Consider the following 22,186-nt stretch of genomic DNA (forward strand, 5'->3'; position numbering starts at 1 on the left):
TGCTATTGGTCTGCGTATAAACCTTGGCTCTCCATGCTCTCGCGAGACCAAGTTCTAGGTAGCGTCCTTGCTGAAATCTCGTGATACTTGGGGCCGTCGCCGCGGTTGGTGTCAACATGAAAGTGTACGGGGAGATTCTGGAGGACACGGACTGTCTCCGTAAGACCTGGCTTGCGGGGCGCCTCGGGGCCTTTACCGGTGAGAACCAAACAGAGGCGGGCCGTTACTGTGGGGCTCCTCCTTCGCTGGTTTACTCGGAAGTTACCCCGAGTTAGCTGCGAGTCCGAATCGGGACAATGAAGATCCCCGTCCTTGAACCTCTATCGCCGTCGAGCTTTTAATATGGGCTTGTCCACACAGCCTCCTTGCCCCGCCCTGGAGGACGTCCTACGTAATGTCCATTAAGGACCTGTCAATCAGAATCGAGCTGGAAGGGACCTTGGAGGTCATCTAGTCCAGCCCCCTGCTCAGGAGATGGCCCCTCCTGGCAGGAGATCCTATACCGTTTCAGACAAGTGACTGTCCAGTTTCTTCTTGAAAACCTCCAGTGATGAAGCACCCACAACGTCTGAAGGCAAGCTCTTTCACTGGTTAATTGCCCTCACTGTTAGGAAGTTTCTCCAGGTTGCTTCTGTCCTTGATTAGTTTCCATCCATTGCTTCTTGTCCTGCCTTCAGGTGCTTTGGAGAATAAGCTGACCCACCCTTTTCTTTGTGGCAGCCCCTTAGATATTGGAATACGGCTATCATGTCCCCCCTAGACCTTTTCTCTAGACTAGCCAAACCCAAATCCTGCAACCGTTCTTCATGTTTTTGTCTGCAGGCCTTTAATCATCTTAGTTGCTCTTCTTTGCACTTTTTCCAAAGTCTCAACATCTGGGGTGGCCAAAAATGGATGCAGTATTCCAGGTGTGGCCTTATTAAGGCTTTGTAAAGCGGTACTGATACTTCACCTGATTTTGATTCTGTGCCTTTGATTGTATTAGCCGCACACTGCCAGCTCATGTTTAAGTGATGGTCCAAGGTGCCTCTCACAGTTACTGTTTTTGAGGCAGGTTTCACCTAATCTGTACTTGTAGCTTTGGTTTTTCCAGCCAAGGTGCAAAACCTTACTTTTCCTTGCATTTCATTTTGTTGGATAAGGCCCCCATTCTTCATATCTGTCAAAATCTTTCTGGATCCTGAGCTTGTCTTCTGCGGTGTTGGCTATTCCTGCCAGCTTAGTGTTTTCTGAAAATTTGATGAGTTCCCCTTCTGTTCCCTCATCTAAGTCATTTATGAAGATATTGAAGAGTACCATGAAACCTTGTGGTAACAAGTTTCTGACTGTCTTTGTCCTCACAGCATAACCTCCATCTCATTCTCAACCCATCCCAGAGGGCAGCTGAAACTGGTCCTAGGCATCCGGACAGAAAAAGCATTTTTTTTCTGAAAAGATCTCCATGCTGAAGCTCTTTATGGCATGGAGGAAGTTGTTGTTCCAGGCCTACTGGGCTCTAATTGGCTTGTTGGTGGGACTGCCTCTCCCATCTATTTACTTGGGGTCAGTAGTCCTTTGCAGAAAAGTGTAGTTCCTTTGTTCATCTGCGTCTCTTTTGTATATCTCTGATTTGTTGAAGGGAAAATCCATGCAAGAGCAAATGCTGGTACAGGTAGTCCTCGATTTACAACCGTTCATTTAGTGACCGCGCAAAGTTACAACATCACTGGAAAAAAAGTGACTTATGACTGTTGCAGAATCCCCATGGTCATGTGATTGAAATTCAGACACTTGGTAACTGACATATTTATGACAGTTGCAGCATCCCAGGGTCGTGCGATCACTTTTGGTGACCTTCTGACAAGCAAAGAGAATGGGGGAAGCGAGAATCATTTAGCAATTGTGTTATTAACTTAATTGCAGCTACTCACTTAACTCTGGCAAGAAAGGTCATAAAATGGGGCAAAATTCAAAATTAACAACTGTCTCCTTAGCAACAGAAATTTTGGGCTTAATCACTGTCGTAATTTAAAGACTGCCTGTACATTGCAAGATCATTGTTTGCATTGCAGGAGATGTGGCCCCCAGTCATACATTGTAGGGAAACCTGCTGTTGCTGCTTCTTCTCATCATCCATGGTAGCACTTGGGGGTCTTGGAAGAGCCATATTACATTATGGATAAACATGATTTTGGAAATGTGCGTGCATTAAAACATTCATACTCACTTTGGTCTAATGCAGGGGTCTCCAACCTTGGCAACTTTAAGATTTGTGAACTTCAACTCCCAAAATTCTGGGAGTTAAAAGTTGACAAGGTTGAGTGAAAAAAAAAAGAACTTTCCCTTTTAACTGTCATTCGGTGCTTGCAAGTCTTTGGGAGCAATGTATCTTTTGCAAATTTTAAATTCCAGGGTATCTTAGTTGTTACTTTTTGTCCCGGTCAGCGAAAAACTTTCACTTCTTAACTTCCTCCTGCACTTTCTTTTCCGGCTGAGTGCTTCTTTGAGGTGGCCATTTCTGACCGCCGCCCAACCGCCTTCGGAAAAGGGAGTTTAGCCAGCTGGGGAGGAGAGGTGCGATTCCTCTCAACCCTGCCAAATCTCCCCTGTCTTCACCACATTCTACGGGGTGGCTTAGCCCCGAAGCTGGGTGGCTCGGGCCACTCCAGCAGCGAGCGCAGGCAGAAACCATGCACGATCGCGGATTTCTGCCTGCCCTGAAGCGCTGCAAACCAGAACTCCAGTGTTGGAAGTGTGCGTGCATTAAAACATTCATACTCACTTTGGTCTAATGCAGGGGTCTCCAACCTTGGCAACTTTAAGATTTGTGAACTTCACAGAATTCCGGGAGTTGAATACCACAAATCTTAAGAGTTGCCAAGGTTGAAGACCCCTGGTCTAGTGGATAAGACACCAGGCTAGAAACCAGGAGTCCATGAGTTCAAGCCCCGCCTTAGGTATGAAAGCTGGGTGACTTTGGGTCAGTCGTTCTCTTTCAACCAACTCATTTCACAGGGTTGTTGTAAGGAAAATAGGAGGAGGAAGGTTTGTTAGATATGTACACTGCCTTGGGTTGTTTGTAAATATAATAAAAGCAGGGTACAAATTAAAAAAAACATCTTGATTTCAGCCAGGTGGGAGTGACTCCAGTTAACCTCTATTTTGCTTCCTCCATGAATGAAGAAAGATCACTGGTGAACCTCTTCTCAGATATCATATTGAAACATTTGAAAAAAGCCAATGAAAATTTATTGAAAATACAATGTTAGCTTTTAAATGAAAATGCATTGATGGTTTTTTTTTTTCAAAACCTCTATTAAAGTAGATGATTAGCATTCACTAGAAACAATACCTATTTTCCAAAATAGGTAAGTATTATGATTTCTCTGAAATCCTTTAGCAAATCGAATTCCATATGTTGATTAAATTTGCTATTATATGCAAGATTTATAATGTGTGTGTGTGTGTGTGTGTTTATTAAATAAATTTTTCTTTTGGTTTCAGGTGTTTGGTCTCAATATTACTTTTATATTTTGACCATTTTAAAGGTAAAGTCTTAGATTCTCTTCACAGGATAGGTAGATAGATTTTCCGTGGTTCTGAAATTCAAGAACCACAGCTCAAAAGAGCATCAGATTGAGAAGGCTGCTGTAAAAAGCCTAGCCCCAGCTGAACAGAAATGGTCAATTGCAGGCTCTGTGGTGCTGCCTTGTTTTTTAATCCATGGTCAATATAGTAAAACAACATGGTTTTATCCTTTAATAATTAGATTTTGATATAGTGATGTGGATAGGCACAGTACAGGTCTCAGCTACTCTGTAGCCAGCACATCTGACAAGGCAATAAACAACAAACCAGTCCAAATAAGCTGGCAAGAGGTTTTATTCCTTCACAGTTAGAGACAAGGAGAAGTAATGAGAACATTTGATCAACGTCAGCTCTGAGAGTCTGCTGGCTCAGAACCCCATTTATCCAGTTAGCTAATTGCCTCGCTGTAAATATCCGGCCCCTCCTAAGCCAGCATCCCGTTTGCTCTGCATCCCACACAATTACATAACCACCACCACACAAACATCCCCAAACCCTCATTTAATACCTTCCACCAGTGTTGCAATTGTCCAGCTAAGCATGTATGGCCTTCGTTCGCAGCCCGAAGCCCAGTTTCTCTCCATTCAGCTGGTTGTTGTAGCGCAGTCGCTCAGGCATCGCCCTGCTGATGTAATACAACTATGCCACATTACCAGCCCATAGAGAGCCCGATTTGGCTGGCGAGCGGCACGGTGAATTTCGGAGGTGTCGTGCATGGCCCTAGCCGAATGCGACACAGGTAGTCCTTAAGTTACAACAGTTCATGTAGTGACCATTCAAAGTTATGATGACACCGAAAGTGAGCTACGATCATTTTTCACACTTAGGACCATTGCAGCATCCCCATGGTCACGTGATCAAACCCGGATGCTTGGCAACTCATATTTATGACGGTTGCAGTCTCTTGAGGTCATGTGAACACCTTTTGCGATCTTCTGACAAGCAAAAGCAACGGGGAAGCGAGATTCACTTAACAACTGCAGTAATTCACCTAAGAAATGGGGCAAGAAAGGTCGTAAAATGGGACAAAACTCACTTAACAAGGGTCTCATTTAGCAACAGAAATGTTGGGCTCAGTTGTGGTCATAAGCTGAGAATGGCCTGTATTCCTTTGAATATGTGTTATGTTTATGGGATTGCCAATGAAGGAAAAAACAGTTAATTATCTGTTTACTTTCCTTATTTTAAAATAATAAAAAGTTTTGTTGTTGCTGGCACTACTAACCTTTTTTTGTCATTTGCTGTTTTTTTTTTTAATCTTCCTGTAGGTCTCGTTGCTTCAGCTTACCATGTAGCTCTATACTCACCAGAAACATACCTAGAAGGACTTACGAGAGTAGCCAAATCCACTGTCACTATGGGTAAGGTCTGCTTCTTTGGTTAATAGCACCCAAATGCAAATCAGTACAGCTTATCGGGTTGTGGCTTAGCATATGTTATATGGATGAAAGCACTGTGGTTGTAAATCATGATTGATCCTAATTCTCTTATGTGAACCAAAAGCCAATTAGAAGGCATGGCTAAAAACAATGTGCAGAGTAATCAAAGTTTCATTTTTATTTGTATTTCATTTCTTTGGCAGAAAATAAATATATCACTTAATTTTAATTGTTACAATTTAACCTGGGTTTACCAGGGTTTCTCCAACTTCGCAGTGCTACAGTCTTATGTTGCCTGGCCATTGCTAAGTGGCACAGTCACATGACATCATACGTAACAACTATGCCACTTAGCTGCAGTGTTTCCAGGTCCAATTGTGAACATTAAGTGAAGACTACTTGTAATTCTATTATATGAATCCAACTAATTGTGACTTAGTAACAAGGATTTTTTAAAATGGGGGTTTAGAATTAAGTGGGTACTTAGCTTCACTCATTTAGAGAATAGGTTGAAAAAAATATTGGTAAATTATCAACTAAATTAATAAAGCTCCTTGTTCATAGATTCACAGTAAAGGAAACTGCTTCGCATTAAATATAAATAGTTGAGTTTGATAGCATAGCATATTTTGATAATCACAGATGTCTTTGGAAAGATTACTGCAGAGAAATTCAGGATGATCAGATGGAACAATTAATTCTCACGTTAATTGTCCCAAAGGTGCTTTTTCAAAAGGCAACTGGACTTTCTGTTGTTTTTTTCTTTTTCTTTTGAAGACGTCTTGCTTCTCATCCAAGAAGCTTCTTCCGCTCAGAGTCCAGTTGCCTCTTGAAAAAGCACCTTTGGGACAACCATGATTAATTCATGGTTAATTTGGGTTAAGCAAATTAACTCAATAATTAAAAAATAAGACCAAATCTGATTACTATAAAATTTGGCAGAAGTTTTACCACTGGTTGAAAAAAGGAAGGAATAAGTGTATCAAAGATGACTAAAAGTTTGTGTATACATGTACATTTGTATTATTCTTTATATTTGTTACTTGATGATGTAAGATAAGCAGGTGTGTCGAGATGTATACATCACATTAATTATTTTTAATGATGTTCAGTAACATTCTATATTGAAATATAAGGTTGCCAGATAGGAACAAACTGGGATAATTTCCCCTATTCCAAATTGTGAATTTTCTGTAGATATCTGACCTGCTATTATTTATTTATGAAATGTACATGCAGCCCATTTCACTACTGAAGTGACTCTAGGTGGCTCACAACAGAGAGAAAGCAAAAATATAAAAACCTTAAACATTAAAAAATTAACATTAACAGGGATTGGATAAAATTAGGAACTAGTACATGAGCAGAATCGAGGTGGGATCTTCTTTCTTGCTCCACTGGCTACTTCCAGCATGGAAAGCTCCCATCCAGACCCCAAATTCTGGAAAATAAGATGTTTGACCCTCTTTGTTTTGATCTGGGATAGCAGAAGCTCCATAATTATTTCCAATTGATTGCTCCAGACAGTTGAGTTATCACACTTGTTATAGTGTATAGGCCAAAAATACCCCTGGGTTTTCTGCTTTTCTTGTTTCACTGGACATGGCTTTTCTCCTTTAGCTTCTGCTTTTTTCCCTCCATAGCCACCCTAGGGGCAGTTTTTGCGGCCTCATCTTCCGTCAGTGCTGAGCTTCGAGACGCTCCAGACGATCCAATGAACTACTTTATTGGAGGATGTGCATCAGGGATAATTGTAGGAGCCAGAAGTTAGTATTGATCGTGCCATTGGTTTTTTTTTTTTTTTTATATTCAATGGAGATTTGGGGTTTTGAACGGAATAATGATAAGACATAATCTATAGCAGGGGTCTCTAACCTTGGCAACTTTAAGCCTGGAGGACTTCGAGTTGAAGTCCACCAGGTTTAAAGTTGCCAAGGTTGGAGACCTCTGATCTATAGTCTGTGGTCTAACCAATGCTTGTTTTCTCCCTCTTCAGCTAATAGCGTTCTTATCGGCACTTCATCTTGTATTGGTCTTGGTGCGTTGGGAGCTTTTAGCAAGTTTGCCAAACAACAAGACTGGAGATTCTTGGTACATCCTCAAAAATAACGTGGACTTCCTAATTCTAAAAGCAGATGTCCTTCTCTGTCTTCTTTTATCATATCTAAAAGTATTACTGTATGTACAGTTGCTAGTCATTGATTGAAGCTCATGGGGCTTCCAGACGATATATATATATTTAGTAATAATTGAAGGATGTCGACATAACTTGTACATATGATGAAGTGGTGATTTCACTGAATTGTCTGTTCTGAGAGGAACTTAACATCCAATAAATAATTGTGTTTGGATAGCTTATTGTTCATTTTCTACACTTAGCTTTCCCCCCTAAAAATGGCTTCCTCAGGATTGAGCTGGATGACAATACTGCAAATACTAAACATGAAAGGGACTCTACTGGATTGGACTAAGGGTCAATTGATTCTGTGTTACAGGTACTACTCAGATACGTTTCCAGGAAGCTCACAATAAGACTGGAAGCTTTTTCCTTTATTGCTTTTCCTGGTATTCAGAACTGGGTTGCTTCTCCACATAGGCATTTCATATAGTCATAATTTCCTAGCTTGGTTTTTCCCAGGTAGACCAGAACTAAGACTTTAGAATGCAGCCCTGATGGGGAAATATGGGTTTTATACTCCTAACATAAATAGAAAGTTCCAGGTTGAGGACCAAAGACACTTAGCCATAAAGGCTCTGTAGCCAAGAGGTAGTACATGTATAGTCTGCAATAAATTGTAGAAGCAAAAATGCAGAATGATTCATATAAAAAAAATATTGCCATTATTCTGAAAGCTGGATATTTCAGGCAAATTGTTGCTAGTACAGTTACAACTCAACATGTGACTGGTTACTTAGTGACCATTCAAAGTTACGACGGTTCTCTCTGGGGTATTTACAACCCAGTTCCAAAGTTTCAACAACTGTCCTACGTCCACAGTCACGACTGCATATTAGATGCTCAATAACTGCTCTCAGGGCAACATGACTTCGTTTTGTGACACTTTTTCTGAAAACCACCATTTGCTTCCAGTTTTCAGGGGGAAAATGGCCCACAGAAAATCATTGGTTTGCTTAACCATAGTAATGTTCGCTTAATGACCACCACCAATAAGGTTGTAAAATTAGGTCAGTCACGTGGGTAACCTGAGTTACAACCATCGTGACTTACAACTGTGATGGGCAAGCTCTGTTAACGGTTGTAAATCGAGCACTAGCTATATCCTTATAAGTACAATGCTCTCACCAACAGTTTCAAGCATTTAATCAATCTTATCAAATTTATATAGCTGTCCGTTTCATGCATACGACTCTGGGTGATGTAATAGAAACAAAATAATAAAAACACATTTTAAATAATCATTACAATCAGGTAAACATGTATTTACCTCCCACTTTGAGGAAGGTGGGCAGTTCAGAATGTGAAAAATAAATGAAATTTAATAAAGCTAGAGGGGAATGTTTAAAAACTTAAATACTGTACAATAAAGCCATCTTAAGGGCTGTTCCAAAGAAACCCCTGGATTGTTGCAAAACTAGTCTTGAGAGATTTCCAGAAAGTCAAGAGGATTAAGGCTAGGCTCATCTTGTGGGTTAGGAGGGGTGATATTACAAAGAGTGGGTGCTATGGTGGAAAACTCTCTTCCCTGGCTCTTGTCAAATGGAACTCCTTAGGAGACTCGTAACACGCCCTTCCTACCTGACCTGATGTAATTGGGAACAGGTGGTCTCTCAAATACCCTGGCATGACAAAATTATTTTTGAAATATAATGTACATATAGATTTTGTTAAATATCCACTCACATTTCTGTTTATATTATCCATATCTGGCGTAAGTATAATTGAGGTTCTTGATATAATTATTTCTGAATGTCCTGCTATTAAAAGAAGCCTCAAAGTACACCACCTATCAGATTTGTGGATACGAAAGAATTCTGGACTGTGTAACAGCAGGTCTGATGGGTGGAGCAAAAGCAGAGGAAGATGGGGTAAAGCTAACTAGGAAGGCCTATGCTGTGGCAAAGGCAGACTTCGTTTCCGTCACGATCCACAGCAAGTTGACCAAAAGATCTAAGTTGTAAAAGAGCTCATAAGGAAGACACCTTAGTTCCAATGTTTCAGGGGCTGCCACAGAGAAGAGTGGTCAACTTATTTCCCAAAGCACCTGAGGGCAGGACAAGAAGCAGTGGATGGAAACCAAGCAAGGAGAGAAGCAACCGAGAACTAATTAGAAATTTCCTGCCAGTGAGAACAACTAATCAGTTGGAACCACTTGCCTCCAGAAGTTGTAAATGCTCCAACACTGGAGGTTTTTAAGAAGAGAATGGAGAACCACTTGTCTGAAATGGTATAGGGTTGAGTATAAGTATAGAGTCCCTGCCTGAGCAGGGGGTTGGACTAGAAGACCTCCAAGGTCCCTTTGAACTGTTATCCTGTTATTTGGGTGACATACAGATAAGTTACATTTGCTCTGCTTTGGATTCCTTTGTGGGACCCCCTCAGTGGTCTCCTTGTCCATGCATTATCAGTAAGCAGCAATTTATACAACCCAGAAATATGGACAGGATTCTTGAGAGCCTGATACAGATCACATGGGTCATCCTTGATTGACTCAAGTGGCCAAGGGAGGCCCAGAGTGACCAAAGCATCAGTGGACAAAGGAGTAACCCTCTAACCTTAAAGCAATTGTAGTGAGTCCTTTAATTAAGTCCTGCCTGGGTCCAGCTAGTCTCCAGTTTGCTCTTCTTAAGCCAGAGGTCTGATATCTTCAGTGTCAAGGTTTCCTTCATTAAATGTGTTATCTAAACCCATTACAATCTGACCTCAGTTCTGGTTTTGGAACTAGAGTCATTCAATTAGAAAATATACAGTGGACATTTGACAAAGAAGGTGTTTTGGTTCTGTTGTATTTCTCAATAATGTTTGATGCATTCATAGTATCCTTCTGGATTGCTTGGCAGACATGGGTTTAAAAGGTAGTATTTTCCAGTGACTCCAGACCTTGCTTGGAAATTGGTTTTAGTAGGGGGTGCTGGGATTTTCTCAGTTTCATTTTTGTCTCCCCTATGTGGGAAGGCCAAGTGGGACCTCTTAAACCCAGCTAGTTAAGATCTTCCTGTTTACCATAGCATTTGCCCCATAAGTAGTATAATTTTTACTTGAATAATATTTCTGCCACCACTTTCTTTTATTGGATAATTCTTATATAACTTTTTTTTCTTTTAAAATATTTAAATTTTGTATTACATGCCAGTCACATGACCTTGGAAGCATTTTGAGACAATGCTGGTTCTCTTTTAGAAAACAGAAATGAGCACTGTCCCCTAGAATTATTATATTAGTAGTAGTAGTAGTAGTAAATGGACAATATTTTTACAGTGTTAGCTATGTCCTTGTTTGTAAATAATATATTCGAACAAAATGCTGTATTCAAAAAATGTTTATGAATAAAATAAAATAAAAAGAATTGGACAGGGGAAACTGTTACCTTTTTACCTTCAACTAGATTTAACTGTTAGCTCTCTTGAGTATATTGCTTTACACAAACTAGGTACCTCTCAAAACGTGACTGACTTGTTTGTGATTTAGCTAGTGGTGTAGTGGTGTAGTTTATAAACATGGGTTTGTAGCTTATCACGGTAGGTAAATCTAATATGCTTTATTTATACTAACATGCTGCTTCAACCCAATAGGGCCCCAAGTGGTGTATTCAACAAAGCTGGATTAAACCACAGCTTATCATGACAGGTGATCCTTCCTTGGGGCTTACTTTAATAGCAAGCCCACTCAGAGTGACTTCCAAGTTTGCTTCTAAGGAAATAACGGCAATGTGGAACAGCCTTTGTGTTGTGCAAGGTATTAAGTCTCTTATAATTCTGAACCAGACACTTAAGCTTTTCTGCTCCAGCTGAATCTTTCAAATCAGCTGCTCTACGTCTCCATTTCCTGTTTGAAAAACTACTGCAACGTTGAAACTTTGTGATTACTTTGGAAAAGGGTCACCGTGACATACTTTGGATACAGCAGTTATGAAAATAGAGCTGCCTTCTGCTTGAGCTGGAAAACCCAAGGCTAGAAAAGTATAGTGGCAGCCTCTTTCACTTGGAAGTGTGCCACCCACATGCCATCTCTCCTGTGGCAGATTGGCATCTATTTTAGGACTTCATTTATTCAAGATGTATGACCTGCAGAGGTTGGTATCTCTAAGGGAACGTAACCTAGAAGTCATTCTGACTTTGAATAAGAAGGTAAAAGATGACTCCAGTGGATTGCTGACACCAACATTATAATCCTTTGCTATGTGCCTTCTTTTTCTTAATTGGTACACTGATCACCTAAAATCTTAATGAGTCTGGTAATGCCTTTCCTGTCTAGCAAATGTTATTAAAAGTCAGGAACTTTCACCAACTGTAGGTTATACCAACATGGTCAGTTTGCATCATCTGTACTTTAATTATGGGTTGAGGGGCAAGCCTTTAACTATAGCCCAATACAAAATTTTCTAAAACTAGCTCGCTGTATTATGTGGGCCAAATTATACTCAGCATGATTCAGCTTCTAGATAGACAGGAGTGGTTTGTGATTATTGCAAAACTGGGTCATTTCCAAGTATAACATTTCTTCTATTTTTTTCTTCTTCACATAAACAGAAGTTGGCATGTAAATATGTGAAAAATAAGAAAGAATGGGCTTAATCTTCTCCCACTATGTTGACTGTGGCTCTGATGCCACCTAGATTATTACTGATACTTGACTTTTTTTAACCCAGATTGCAAAACATACATATTCCTTCTCTCGCATGCATGCAAAATTCAGGAAGTGTCAAGGCAGCCAGCCATTGCATACATGACTGGGATGCCGACTAAAAGCCATAAATAAAAAAGCAGGGCTAGCTTCTATTGGCTGTGCCATCTGGTCTGGCTTTACGGCTGATCTACCCATGGTTAACACGAGACATAGCTGAGTGTGGTTTATGAGCATAATGATTTATTTTGAAACTGCAGCAGCTTACTAAAAGGGTTTTCCCCTCTCTTGGGTCACACACACCACCAATTATTTAATGCACTCGGTTTGGCCTCAGCATAATGGAAAAACAAAGTCAGGAAAGTTGAGTATGTTTAATGGTAGCAAGTTATCGTTTAAAACCAAATTAGTTCCTGGTTTGTGGACTGAAAGTCTGTGTTAGCGTAGCGTGTCCCACTGAAACTTTCAGTCATAAAGCAGCTTAACAAAAAAATAGGAGGATATCTGAAATTGAGCAAAGAGCAATTACTTATCTGTTGGACTGATTGATTTGATCAACAATGCTTAAATTATGCCTTCATTTAGCAACTTCTAACAATGGGAATTTCCCTTTCTTGACACAGAAAATGCCTCACCTAAGATAGTACAGGTAGCCCTCAACTTACGAACCACAACTGAGCCCACATTTTCTGTTGTTCTGCTGAGGCATCTGTTAAGTGAGTTTTGCCCCATTTTACAATTTTTCTTGCCACACTTGTTAAGGGAATCACTGCAGTTTGATAAGTTAGGAACTTGGGTTGTTAAGTGAATCCAGCTTCCCCATTGACTTTGCTTGTCAGAAGGTCACAAAAGGTGATCACCTGACCCCAGGACACAGCAACCATCATAAAGTATGAACCGGTTGCCAAGCATCTGAATTTTGGTCATATGATCATAGGGATGCTACAAAGGTAACTTTGAAAAATGGTCATAAGTCACATTTTTCAGTACTGTAACTTTGAACGGTCACTAAATGAACCTGTAAGTTGAGGACCATTTACCTTTTATTAGAGCAGTGGCCGCCACTGATGGGCTGGGGACCACTGGTGGTCCATGAGAAAATTTTGGTGGTCCAGCGAGAAATGTCCCCCCACCCCAAACAATCCAGGTTATTTCGGAACACAAGGCTGCGCCGCCCCCATGGCCCACCCACCCACCGGCCCCCACCCTTCAGCCAAACGCAAACCTTATCTTGAGTAGAGCCATGCGAGCTGGAACTGGAAGGTAAGACCAACAGCGGGGGAGGGAAATCCGCCCTGAGGTGACTTGCTGACATTGGTGGGAAAGTCGGTCCCATATTCCAGAGCTGCAGTAGTCACAAGACTGGCCCTTTGATCATCCCGGAGCAGCTCCTCCAGTTCCATGGCAGGCCAGTGCACCCAGGTGGAGGAGCAATTGCTCCGGGATGACCAAAGGGCCAGTCCTGTGACTACTGCAGCTCGGGAATATGGGACCAAATTTCCCACCAACATCAACAGGTCACCATCAGTCAAAATTCATATTAGCGGTCTGCAGGATTTAAAATTATGGGTTTGGTGGTCCCTGAGGTCTAAAAGGTTGGTGACCCCTGTATTAGAGCATACATGAAAAAGTGTGCTCTACTTGTATGTCAACACAAAAAAGGTGCTTAAAGTAACTTGTTCCATACACATCATAATCTGCCTCTATTTGGAAGTAGATAAGGGTCTTGCTGATATTGCCTGGTTGGGTTATGAAATATTAGCAAGCAAACAGTCAAGCTCAGAGAACACCAAGAACTTCCCAGACCTACAGATAACTAACTCTAGATAAAGTCTATTTAGCACATTCCGATTTATCCTCAGTATTGGTGTGTGTATGCTCAATCCTATCCCTGGCTGGATTGTCTGGGCAGAGCTGTTAAAAAGAGGAAATTGCATCAGCTCTATTTGTTTTGAAAAGAGGGAGGTTTGCTGCAAGATTTGAATTGGGCAAGAACCTTTGGCGTATGGTGATAAGCAACCATAATGTAGGTGATAAACCAATTATATTTGGTGCAACTGTTCCTGTTTTCAGCAGATACCCCACCTCCCCCCTGGTGAATGCTGGGTGGCAATATAGAGGATCAGAAAACTTTCTCTGATGGAGAAAGTTCTGGAGTCTTTCCAGGATGAATTGTGGAAGCAAGCAAGCCCTTTTTGCTTGAACATGCCTGCAAATCTCAATCCTTTCTCCACTGTGACTTTTTGGATTCTAGCATGAAACTTTGCAAAACGCTCACATTCTCAAGCATTTCAAAGGAATCGCTTGTTGACTTGGCTCATATGTCAGATCATGGCTGGTTTAATTGTGGTTTGTTGAGTAAACCACCATGGCTGAGTTCACACAGCAGGGCAAGCAAAATTACACCTTGCAATTTGTGTTTTAGTGCACAAACCCAGCCAGTATGGTTTGTAAACATACTTTAATGCCTTATCGTGTTGTGATGCACCCAGCAAAGTGTGATTCAGAAAACCGAGTCCCATTATATCATTCAGCTTAAGCTTTGGACAGAAGCAAAACCGCAAGTTCCAACCCCAAAACGCACCCACTTGCAAGAATTCTTCAAACTTTCCTCCAGCTCCACTAGCCACAATCCCTTTTTTGTAAAAGTGAAGGATGAACTTGTTAATCTTCATTGACAAAGCAGAGGATGCTCCAGGACTGACAGCGGGGATTTCATAAGGCCGAGGAACAGCCTAGCAGCCGCCGCCATATTTCCCCCCAAATCCGGACACTCGCCTGTGGCGCCGCTGTGGGTTTTCCCCCACATGAGAGGGTTGTTCTTAATGGCGGGGGGTGGGTGGCTGCGGGGGTCTCAACATTTAGAAAAGAGACCCGGATGCGCGGGGACCGAGGCAGCGCTTGTTCCCCTGAACATCTGGTCTCTGACTGGACCGATCCCGTTTTCTTAAAAGGATGTGATCGGAGGGTCCCTCCTGGGGCTTTGGAGCAGGGGCGCTCTGCTCATTCTCAGAGGCTCCTCGCCATCGCCTCCCGCGCGTCCTTGCGCTGCGGCTCCATTCGAGCCCTGCAATCCTCCCGCCTGCGCCAGGCGGAGGCTGAGGCGCGCTAGGGCCTTACCCGCTCGCGCTGAGAGATCGCCCGCGATCGCCGCCCTCGTGTTCCCGCCCGTCTTGCGTGGCCAATGACGGCCCGGAATATCGAATCATTTCTCCCCGCGCTGGCCAAGCCACGATCCCGGTCGCCAAGCAAGTGGAAGAGCAACAGAAGGAAGACGTGGGCAAAGCATCCGTCAGGCAGGCTGCGGCGGCGGCGGCGGTGGTTTAAGCCAGCAGATCGACCCGGAGAGGCGTCGGCCGGTCCACGTGGAAACCGCGGAGCGCAATTGAAAAGCTCGGCAGGAAGGCAACGCCGCCGGGACCCGCGAAACGCGTAGCAACCGAGGGGCCAGCAAGCGGAGCGCGATCAAGCGCACCACCACCACCACACGCATCCCGCCTAGATCTGGGTGAAGCGCCCCGCTTCCCCCTGTAGGAAAAAGCGAGGGGAACCCATCCCGCGCCCCTCCCCTCCACCTTTTCCCCCCCAGCCCCGTTGCTGCCGTGCGGAATCCCCAGGCCCTTCACACGTTTGCTGAGGCAAGTGGAGAAATGCGTAGCGGAGGGAGAGGGATTTGGGGGTGGGGGGTGCGATAAACCCGTGTTTTCGTCTGGGGGTTTTTGGGAACGGGCGTTGCGCGCGTGGCGGGAAACTGAATGGCCCGAGAGCGATTGTGCGTGGTGTGGGAAAGCCCGCGTAGAGGAGACTCCATATGGAATCGCCGAGGGAGACTATGGGTTCGGTGGGGGGGGAAGAAAGGCCGGGGGGCAGGTAGAGCTTTGTGTGTGGGGGCGCCTGCTTGCCTTTCTCCCTCCAGCGATGCGAGTGGCCTTTCGGTGAAGTGAGCCCCGGAATGGCGAAGGCAGGTGCCGCCAAAGCTGCCCCCCTCCCACACACCCATAATAAAATTCCTCTCCCGAGAGAAAATGGAACTGGATTTTGCACACGCTTCCTTTGAGGCACGCGGAGGAATTTCGCCCTTCCTCTCTCCTTGGATTTAGGTCAGCCCGGCCTCGGCTAGCAACGGGTTTTTTTTAATTATTATTATGTGTGTAATATCTCCCCCCCACGGAGCTTCCTCTCACATTGGACGCCTGGGAGCCCGGGTAGTAAGGCTGATAAGGTTTTCTAGCTAACGTGGACTCTTCAAGCATGTGCGTGTTTGTGTGTGTGTGTGTTTCCGTTTCTGTAGCTTATGAGGGTGGGTGACTGCAGTTCCATCCCTTGTTAAAAGACTACATGAAGAAGGTAAGCAGTGGGAGATTGGATCTGTGGTCCATCTGTTCTCACAGTGGCCAATTCTCAAGTCAAGTGGCCAAGGAAGCCCCACTAGTCTCCTAGCAGATGGCCTTTGCAAGCTGTCACCCTGCCATTAAGGCCAATAGCCATTAATGTCTCTCCTTTACCTTCTATTAATGTGGAGCTTTAGTCCAGCCAACCCTGTACTTCTACTCTTGACTTTCCCAACCTGGTCTTCTCCAGATGTGTAAAAGCTTCCAAATCCCATGATTCTTAGCCAGGTTGTAGAAATGGAAAGGATCCATACTCAAGGAAGCTATCTGCAAGCAGTATAAATCCTTCCATTCTCCACTATCCTGTCTTCTTGGATGAGAAGCGAAATGTCTTCAAAGAAAAAAAAAAACAGAAAGTCCAGTTGCCTCCTGAAAAAGCGCCTTTGGGACAATCTGGATGACTGAGAATCTCCATAGGCACATTGTTGATGGCTCTCCAAGCTCATTTCCGGCCCAACAAGGGAGCATCCACTGATGTTTCTCCACCTGGCACCTGCCTGAAGGAGACACCTCCATGCAGGTAGTTTTCGATTTACAACCGGCTTTGAAAAAGGTGGCTCATGACTGGTCCTCCTCACACTTCCACATGTCTTAGCATCCCCATAGTCACATGGTCAAAATTAAGGTGCTTGGCAGCCAGCATATATTTATGACTAGTTTCAGCATCCTTGGGTCATGTGATCACCATTTGTGATCTTCCCAGCTGGCAAAGCCAATCAGGGAAGCCGGATTTAATTAATGACCACATGATTCACTTAACAATTACAGTTCCTCATTTAACAACTTTGGCCAAAAGGGTTGTAAAATCAAGTCCAGCTCACTTTACAACCACTTTGCTTAGCAAAAGAAATTCTAGTCCCAATTGTAGTCATAAGTCAAGGGCTACCTATACAGGTAATCCTCGATTTACAACTACAACTGAGCCCAAAATTTATGTTGTTAACTGAGAAATTTGTTAAGTGAGTCTTATCCTGTTTTACGACTTTTCTTGCCACCTTTGTTAAGGGAATCACTGCAGTTGTTAAATTAGTAACGCAGTGGTTCAGTGAATCTGGTTTTCTCATTGACTTTGCTTGCCAGATGGTCACAAAAGGCGATCACATGACTCCGGGATACTGCAGCAGTCATAAATGTGAGTCAGTTGTCAAGCACCTGAATGTAAATCACATGGCCTTCAACAGTCGTGTGGAATACGGTCATAAGTCACTTTTTTCGGTGATGTTGTAACTTTGAACAGTCACTAAATGAACTGTTGCAAGTCGAAGACTACCTGTATACCTCTCAGCAGGACAGCGCCATATTGGAGAAGTTTTGTCTGTTTTCCAAGGAATTTCCAGCAGTAGGAGCTGATGTTCCTCAAGGGGTTGACTCCTAAGGCTGAATACAGAACCATGCAACCGAACAAACAGGATTAACAGACAGATTAACAGAGTTGGAAGGGACCTTGTAGGTCATCTAGTCCAACCCCCCTGCCCAAATGGGAGACCCTACACCATTTCTGACAAATGGCAGTCCAATCTCTTCTTGACAGTCTCAATGATGGCGCTCCCACAACTTTTGAAGGCAACATCTGTTCCATTGGTTGATTGTTCTCACTGTCAGAAAGTTTCTCCTTATTTCTAAGTTGAATCTCTCCTTGTTCAGTTTCCATCCATTATTCCTTGTCTGGCCTTCGGGTGCCTTGGAAAAATATATTGACCCCTTCCTCCTCTCTGTTGCAGACCCTCCAATATTGGAAGTTTGGAAGACTGCTATCATGTCTTCCCTGGTCCTTCTCTTCACTAGACTAGCCATGCCCAGTTCCTGTAACCGTTAATGTGGGATGGATTGTGACACTTTTGTCAAACAAAACAGGCTTTCCGTCACTGAACTGTAAGGGCACCGAAACAGGGACAAGCAGCCATTTAGAATGCAGAATATTTTTCCCTATTTTTTAAAATGTTGCCAAGGTTTGCAGGAAACTGAGCAGTGATATAATGATATCACTGCAGAGAAGCCAGGCTTCTCCCCCCCCCTCTCACTTTTTGGGGAAGTTTTTTTTCCCCTCCTTCCTTAACAAGTACATTATTATTATTTTTCCATACAACCATGCCCAATTCTTGAACTCTGTCAAGGCAAGTCCCTGCAGTTTTCTTGGCAAAGTTCTTCAGAAAATGGTTTGTCATTGCCTCCTTCCTTGGGTCAAGTGGAAGTGACTGGCCACAGGTCACCCAGCAGTCAGTTTTGTGCCCAAAGCAAGACTAAAATTCACAGTCTATCAATTTCTACTCTGATGCCTCAATCATTACACCAAACTGGGTTTCAGAACACATAACATTAAACTTATCAAAACCACCTAGAATCCGCAATAGCATTTTTGGGAGCTTTGTTACCAAAGACAGTATTGTGAAAAATTCCACCAGTATTGTGGAAAACTACAATAACTGGAAACATATAGGGACAAGAATGGGCTTTAAAAGGAGCCCCTCAAACCAGGTTTCTCAAACTTGGCCCCTTTAAAACCAGTGAACTTCAACTCCCAGAATTCCCTAGACAGCCATGCTAGCTGCGAAATCCTAAGAGTTGAAATCCATGCATTTTAAAGTTGGCAAGTTTGGGAAATTATCTGTGTTTCAATGTTGCCTGCCCTGACCATCAAGTTCCCCCCATCTTCCAGTGAAGAATGCTTTCTGGCCCCGTGGACTGAAATTTGACGCTACAGTTGCACAGAGGCCAAAAACAGGGGAAAAAACACCCATGTGCACAGCCATTGAGTTATATTTACTGTAATAATAGATTTGGCTGTGTTCTGCAAACTGATACAAGGCTCTGAATCATTCCAGTAACCAAAGATAGTCTTTCACTCTCTGAGTAGAGTTCTTGTTCGGGCTGTTTCGGTCCTGACCGAGCGAGACAGAAATTGATGCAGGAGGTTGTATCCAGACAGACAGAGTGAGTTGGCCTGGTATGGCAAAGCAGGAGTAAAATCCCTGCTTCTGTGTTTATTTATTTATTTTTAGAGTGGAAATATCTGTCTGAGTGGGCCTTGAGCCAAGTAAGTGTGGGTGTTACATTTCAAGTCTGTTAAAGGCTGCCTTTGGCAAGTGATTGCTAGTGATTAATTTTTGCAAAAAAGAACTGGCAAGCTCTGGCGGCTCTGCATGTCTTATGCTGTAATTTAAGATCCCAGAGTCTCGGTCTCTCTCTCTCTCTAGTACTCACATGCTCAGAAGTGCCCTTTGTACATCATTCTTTGCTGCTGGAGAACTTCCCTTTCCCTCCCTTCTTTCCTCTCCTCTCCTTTTCTTTCCTTCTTCCCTTCCCTTCCTTCCTCTCCTCCCTTTCCTTTCCCTTTCCTTCTCTCATTTCTTCCTTTCCTTTCCTTTCCTTTCCTTTCCTTTCCTTTCCTTTCCTTTCCTTTCCTTTCCTTTCCTTTCCTTTCCTTTCCTCTCCTCTCCTCTCGGTAGCAACCTGTAATCGGAATATTCAGATTCTGCTTCTCAGGGTTATTGTAGAGATGTAGAAAAATCAGAACTAGGCACTGCATCTAACTTAAAATGCCAAAAAATAAATAGCACTGAATAGTATTCAGGATGGGACATGTTCTGGGGCTCCAAACTGGTTTATTATTTCAAGTTTTTTTAAAAACAATCTGGGATTTAGTTTTCAGCAAAAAGGATGACAGTTAGATTCTACTGTATAGCTTAAACCACAGACCACACAAAATAAAGTTGCTTGTATCCTGTGTGCAAAAAGCTGTGGCTCTTTGGAGATTTAAGGAACATTTTCTAGAATTACAGTAACACAATTAGTACAAAGTACCGAGTATCTCTTGCAATTTTGGGCAGCACTAACTATTTGGGGGGTCAAAGGGTGAAGTGAATGGGATCATAGCAAAATCCTTGGATATACACACAGAGCAAGGATGGGATTTGAGTGGATTTAGAGCCTTACTGAGAAAGTAAAATAGGGTTTCTTGCCCCCCACCTTCAAAACGATTCAGCACAGTTAGAGAAAACTCCATAGGTCACAATGAAAAGGTTTGGGAGGGCAGAAAATTATAGAGATGACTGTAACTGCATTTTCCCTCCCTCCTCACAAGAGAGTTAAGGTGGAGTCAGATTTCTTTTTAATGTTTTTTTTCTAGGATTAAATCATGTTTTGCAAACTGCCAGTTCCTTCCCTAAAGCCATCTCTGTAGTTCAATTTTCAGTCCTGGAAGTATAAGCTGTTTCCTTCTGAAAGAGCTTTCTTACTGTACAATACTAGGGACACATCTTTTTTACTTTCTGACAATCCCAAAAAACCAAAGGAGTGGGGGAGAAATATATAGGTGAGCAGTAGGTGATTAAAAAAAGATGTTGAGACTTTGGAAAAATTGCAAACAAGATCAACTAAGGTGATTAAAGGCCTGGAGACTAAAACATATGAAGACAGTTGCAGGATTTGGGTTTGGCTAGTCTAGACAAAAAAAAAGACTTGGGGGGGACATGATAGCAGTATTCCAATATTTTAGAGGTTGCCAAAAAGAAGAGGGGGGGGTTCGATTTATTTTCCAAAGTACCTGAGGACAGGACAAGAAACAATGGATGGAAACTAATCAAAGAGAGAAGCAACCTGGAATTGAGGAGAAACTTCCTGAGTGAGGACAAGTAACCAGTGGAACAGCTTGCCACCAGATGTTGTAAGTGCTCCATCACTGGAGGTTTTTAAGACAAGACTGGGCAGTCACTTATCTGAAATGGACTGGACTAGAAGACCTCCAAGGTCCCTTCCAGTTCTATTCTTCTAATTCTGATTCAATTTCAGTTCTAAGAGAGCGCCCTTGAGACAAGGTGCATGAATGCAGCCCTTTCTCCATCTCATTAAAGCAGTTATGTGTTTCCCAAGTTCTTGCAGTCCGAAGAATTGTCTAGGTGAAGGCACTGACAACAGTATAGAAAGTTATGTGGGTTCACTAGTGACAGGATCACCCTTCAGTCTGGCCCTCACTCTAAAGACTTCTGTAGGGCACTTTCATGGGTATTGCAATAAAAATAAAATCAACAGCTAATTCTGTTTGATTTGGCTCAAGTCCCATGTTAGGGAACATACTGGCAGTGGAATTGACGCATGTTCCAACTTTATTATAGTTCAGGAAGCAATTCAGAACATTCTTATCCAATCAAGACCTTTAATTTTTAAGTATTTAAACAGAATCATTCTTCTATTATATCTCTAAGCCTCCCAAAGCCTTTTCTAATTACACATTTTATGAATAAAATAAATCATTTCCTGGGGCATCCAATTAAAACAGGGTCAGCAAAACATTAGATTTATACATGGTTGGTTGGGTAGTTCATACTTCAGTGTTGTGTGCAAATTCAGTCATTGTCTTTTGAAAACTATATCCGTATGTTAAATCCAGTGGTTACAATGCAGTATTGCAAGCTATCTTTCCCCAATTCTGGGAGTTCGATCCTGACTGGCTCAAGGTTGGCTCAGGCTTCTTCCATCTTTCCAAGGTTGATAAAATGAGCCAGATTGTTGGGGGCAATATGCTGACATTGTAAACAGCTCAGAGAGGGCTGTAAAGCACCGTGGACCAGTATATAAGTCTAAGTGCTATTAAACTACAATATGGTTTGTTTGATAATTTGATGTGAACAGGACAGCTGGGCTTATTTCAGGCTTAATATATTGTGTAATCCCAGCTAGCTTCAGATTTTGAGGACTAACTTGAGCAAAGGGGTTAACCCTTTGCATGGAGTGAAAATTTATGTGAAGCAGAACACCTTTTCTTCTATGTAATGCTTGGTTGATTGCCTTGCATGCTGTTTGAGTAGGCTGAAAACATCTCCCCGCTTTTCCCATGTGCACATGTGAACATGTGTTACGTTCTTGAGATCTTGGCTGCTTTGTTAGCAGAAGCTCTAGAGGCTGGAAATGCAGCATTGGCGGATTTGTTCTTCAGGCTGCACTTGTCTCCAGGAAAATTGAGTTGACAGGCTGAACTAAAAATGTGTGAGTATGAATGGCAAAGCCTTTGTAGGGTAGACAATCAGGGATGTATCCTGTGGATCTCCGTG

At 42.7% G+C, this 22,186-nt stretch overlaps 2 protein-coding genes across 6 annotated transcripts in view; both read left to right on the plus strand.

Annotated features, from left to right (window-relative positions):
* The first annotated feature begins 41 nt into the window (after positions 1 to 41).
* NDUFA11 (NADH:ubiquinone oxidoreductase subunit A11) lies at positions 42 to 7,299 on the plus strand. Its single transcript, XM_026698863.2, has 4 exons — positions 42 to 198; positions 4,836 to 4,928; positions 6,590 to 6,712; positions 6,943 to 7,299. The coding sequence occupies exons 1-4, from the start codon at positions 117 to 119 to the stop codon at positions 7,053 to 7,055; spliced, it is 411 nt and encodes a 136-aa protein (XP_026554648.1). The 5' UTR covers positions 42 to 116; the 3' UTR covers positions 7,056 to 7,299.
* A 7,695-nt stretch (positions 7,300 to 14,994) lies between these two features.
* Positions 14,995 to 22,186, plus strand: part of LOC113435203 (excitatory amino acid transporter 1-like) — a 31,108-nt gene continuing 23,916 nt past the window's right edge. For all 5 annotated transcript variants that reach the window (XM_087922855.1, XM_087922854.1, XM_087922857.1 and 2 more), the window contains exon 1: positions 14,995 to 15,386. The gene's annotated coding sequence lies outside the window, so the exon portion shown is untranslated. The remainder of the gene's footprint in view (positions 15,387 to 22,186) is intronic.

Source organism: Pseudonaja textilis, chromosome 1 (assembly GCF_049901715.1).
Source record: "Pseudonaja textilis isolate UNSWEBS1 chromosome 1, rPseTex1.2, whole genome shotgun sequence".
Lineage (NCBI taxonomy): Eukaryota > Metazoa > Chordata > Lepidosauria > Squamata > Elapidae > Pseudonaja > Pseudonaja textilis.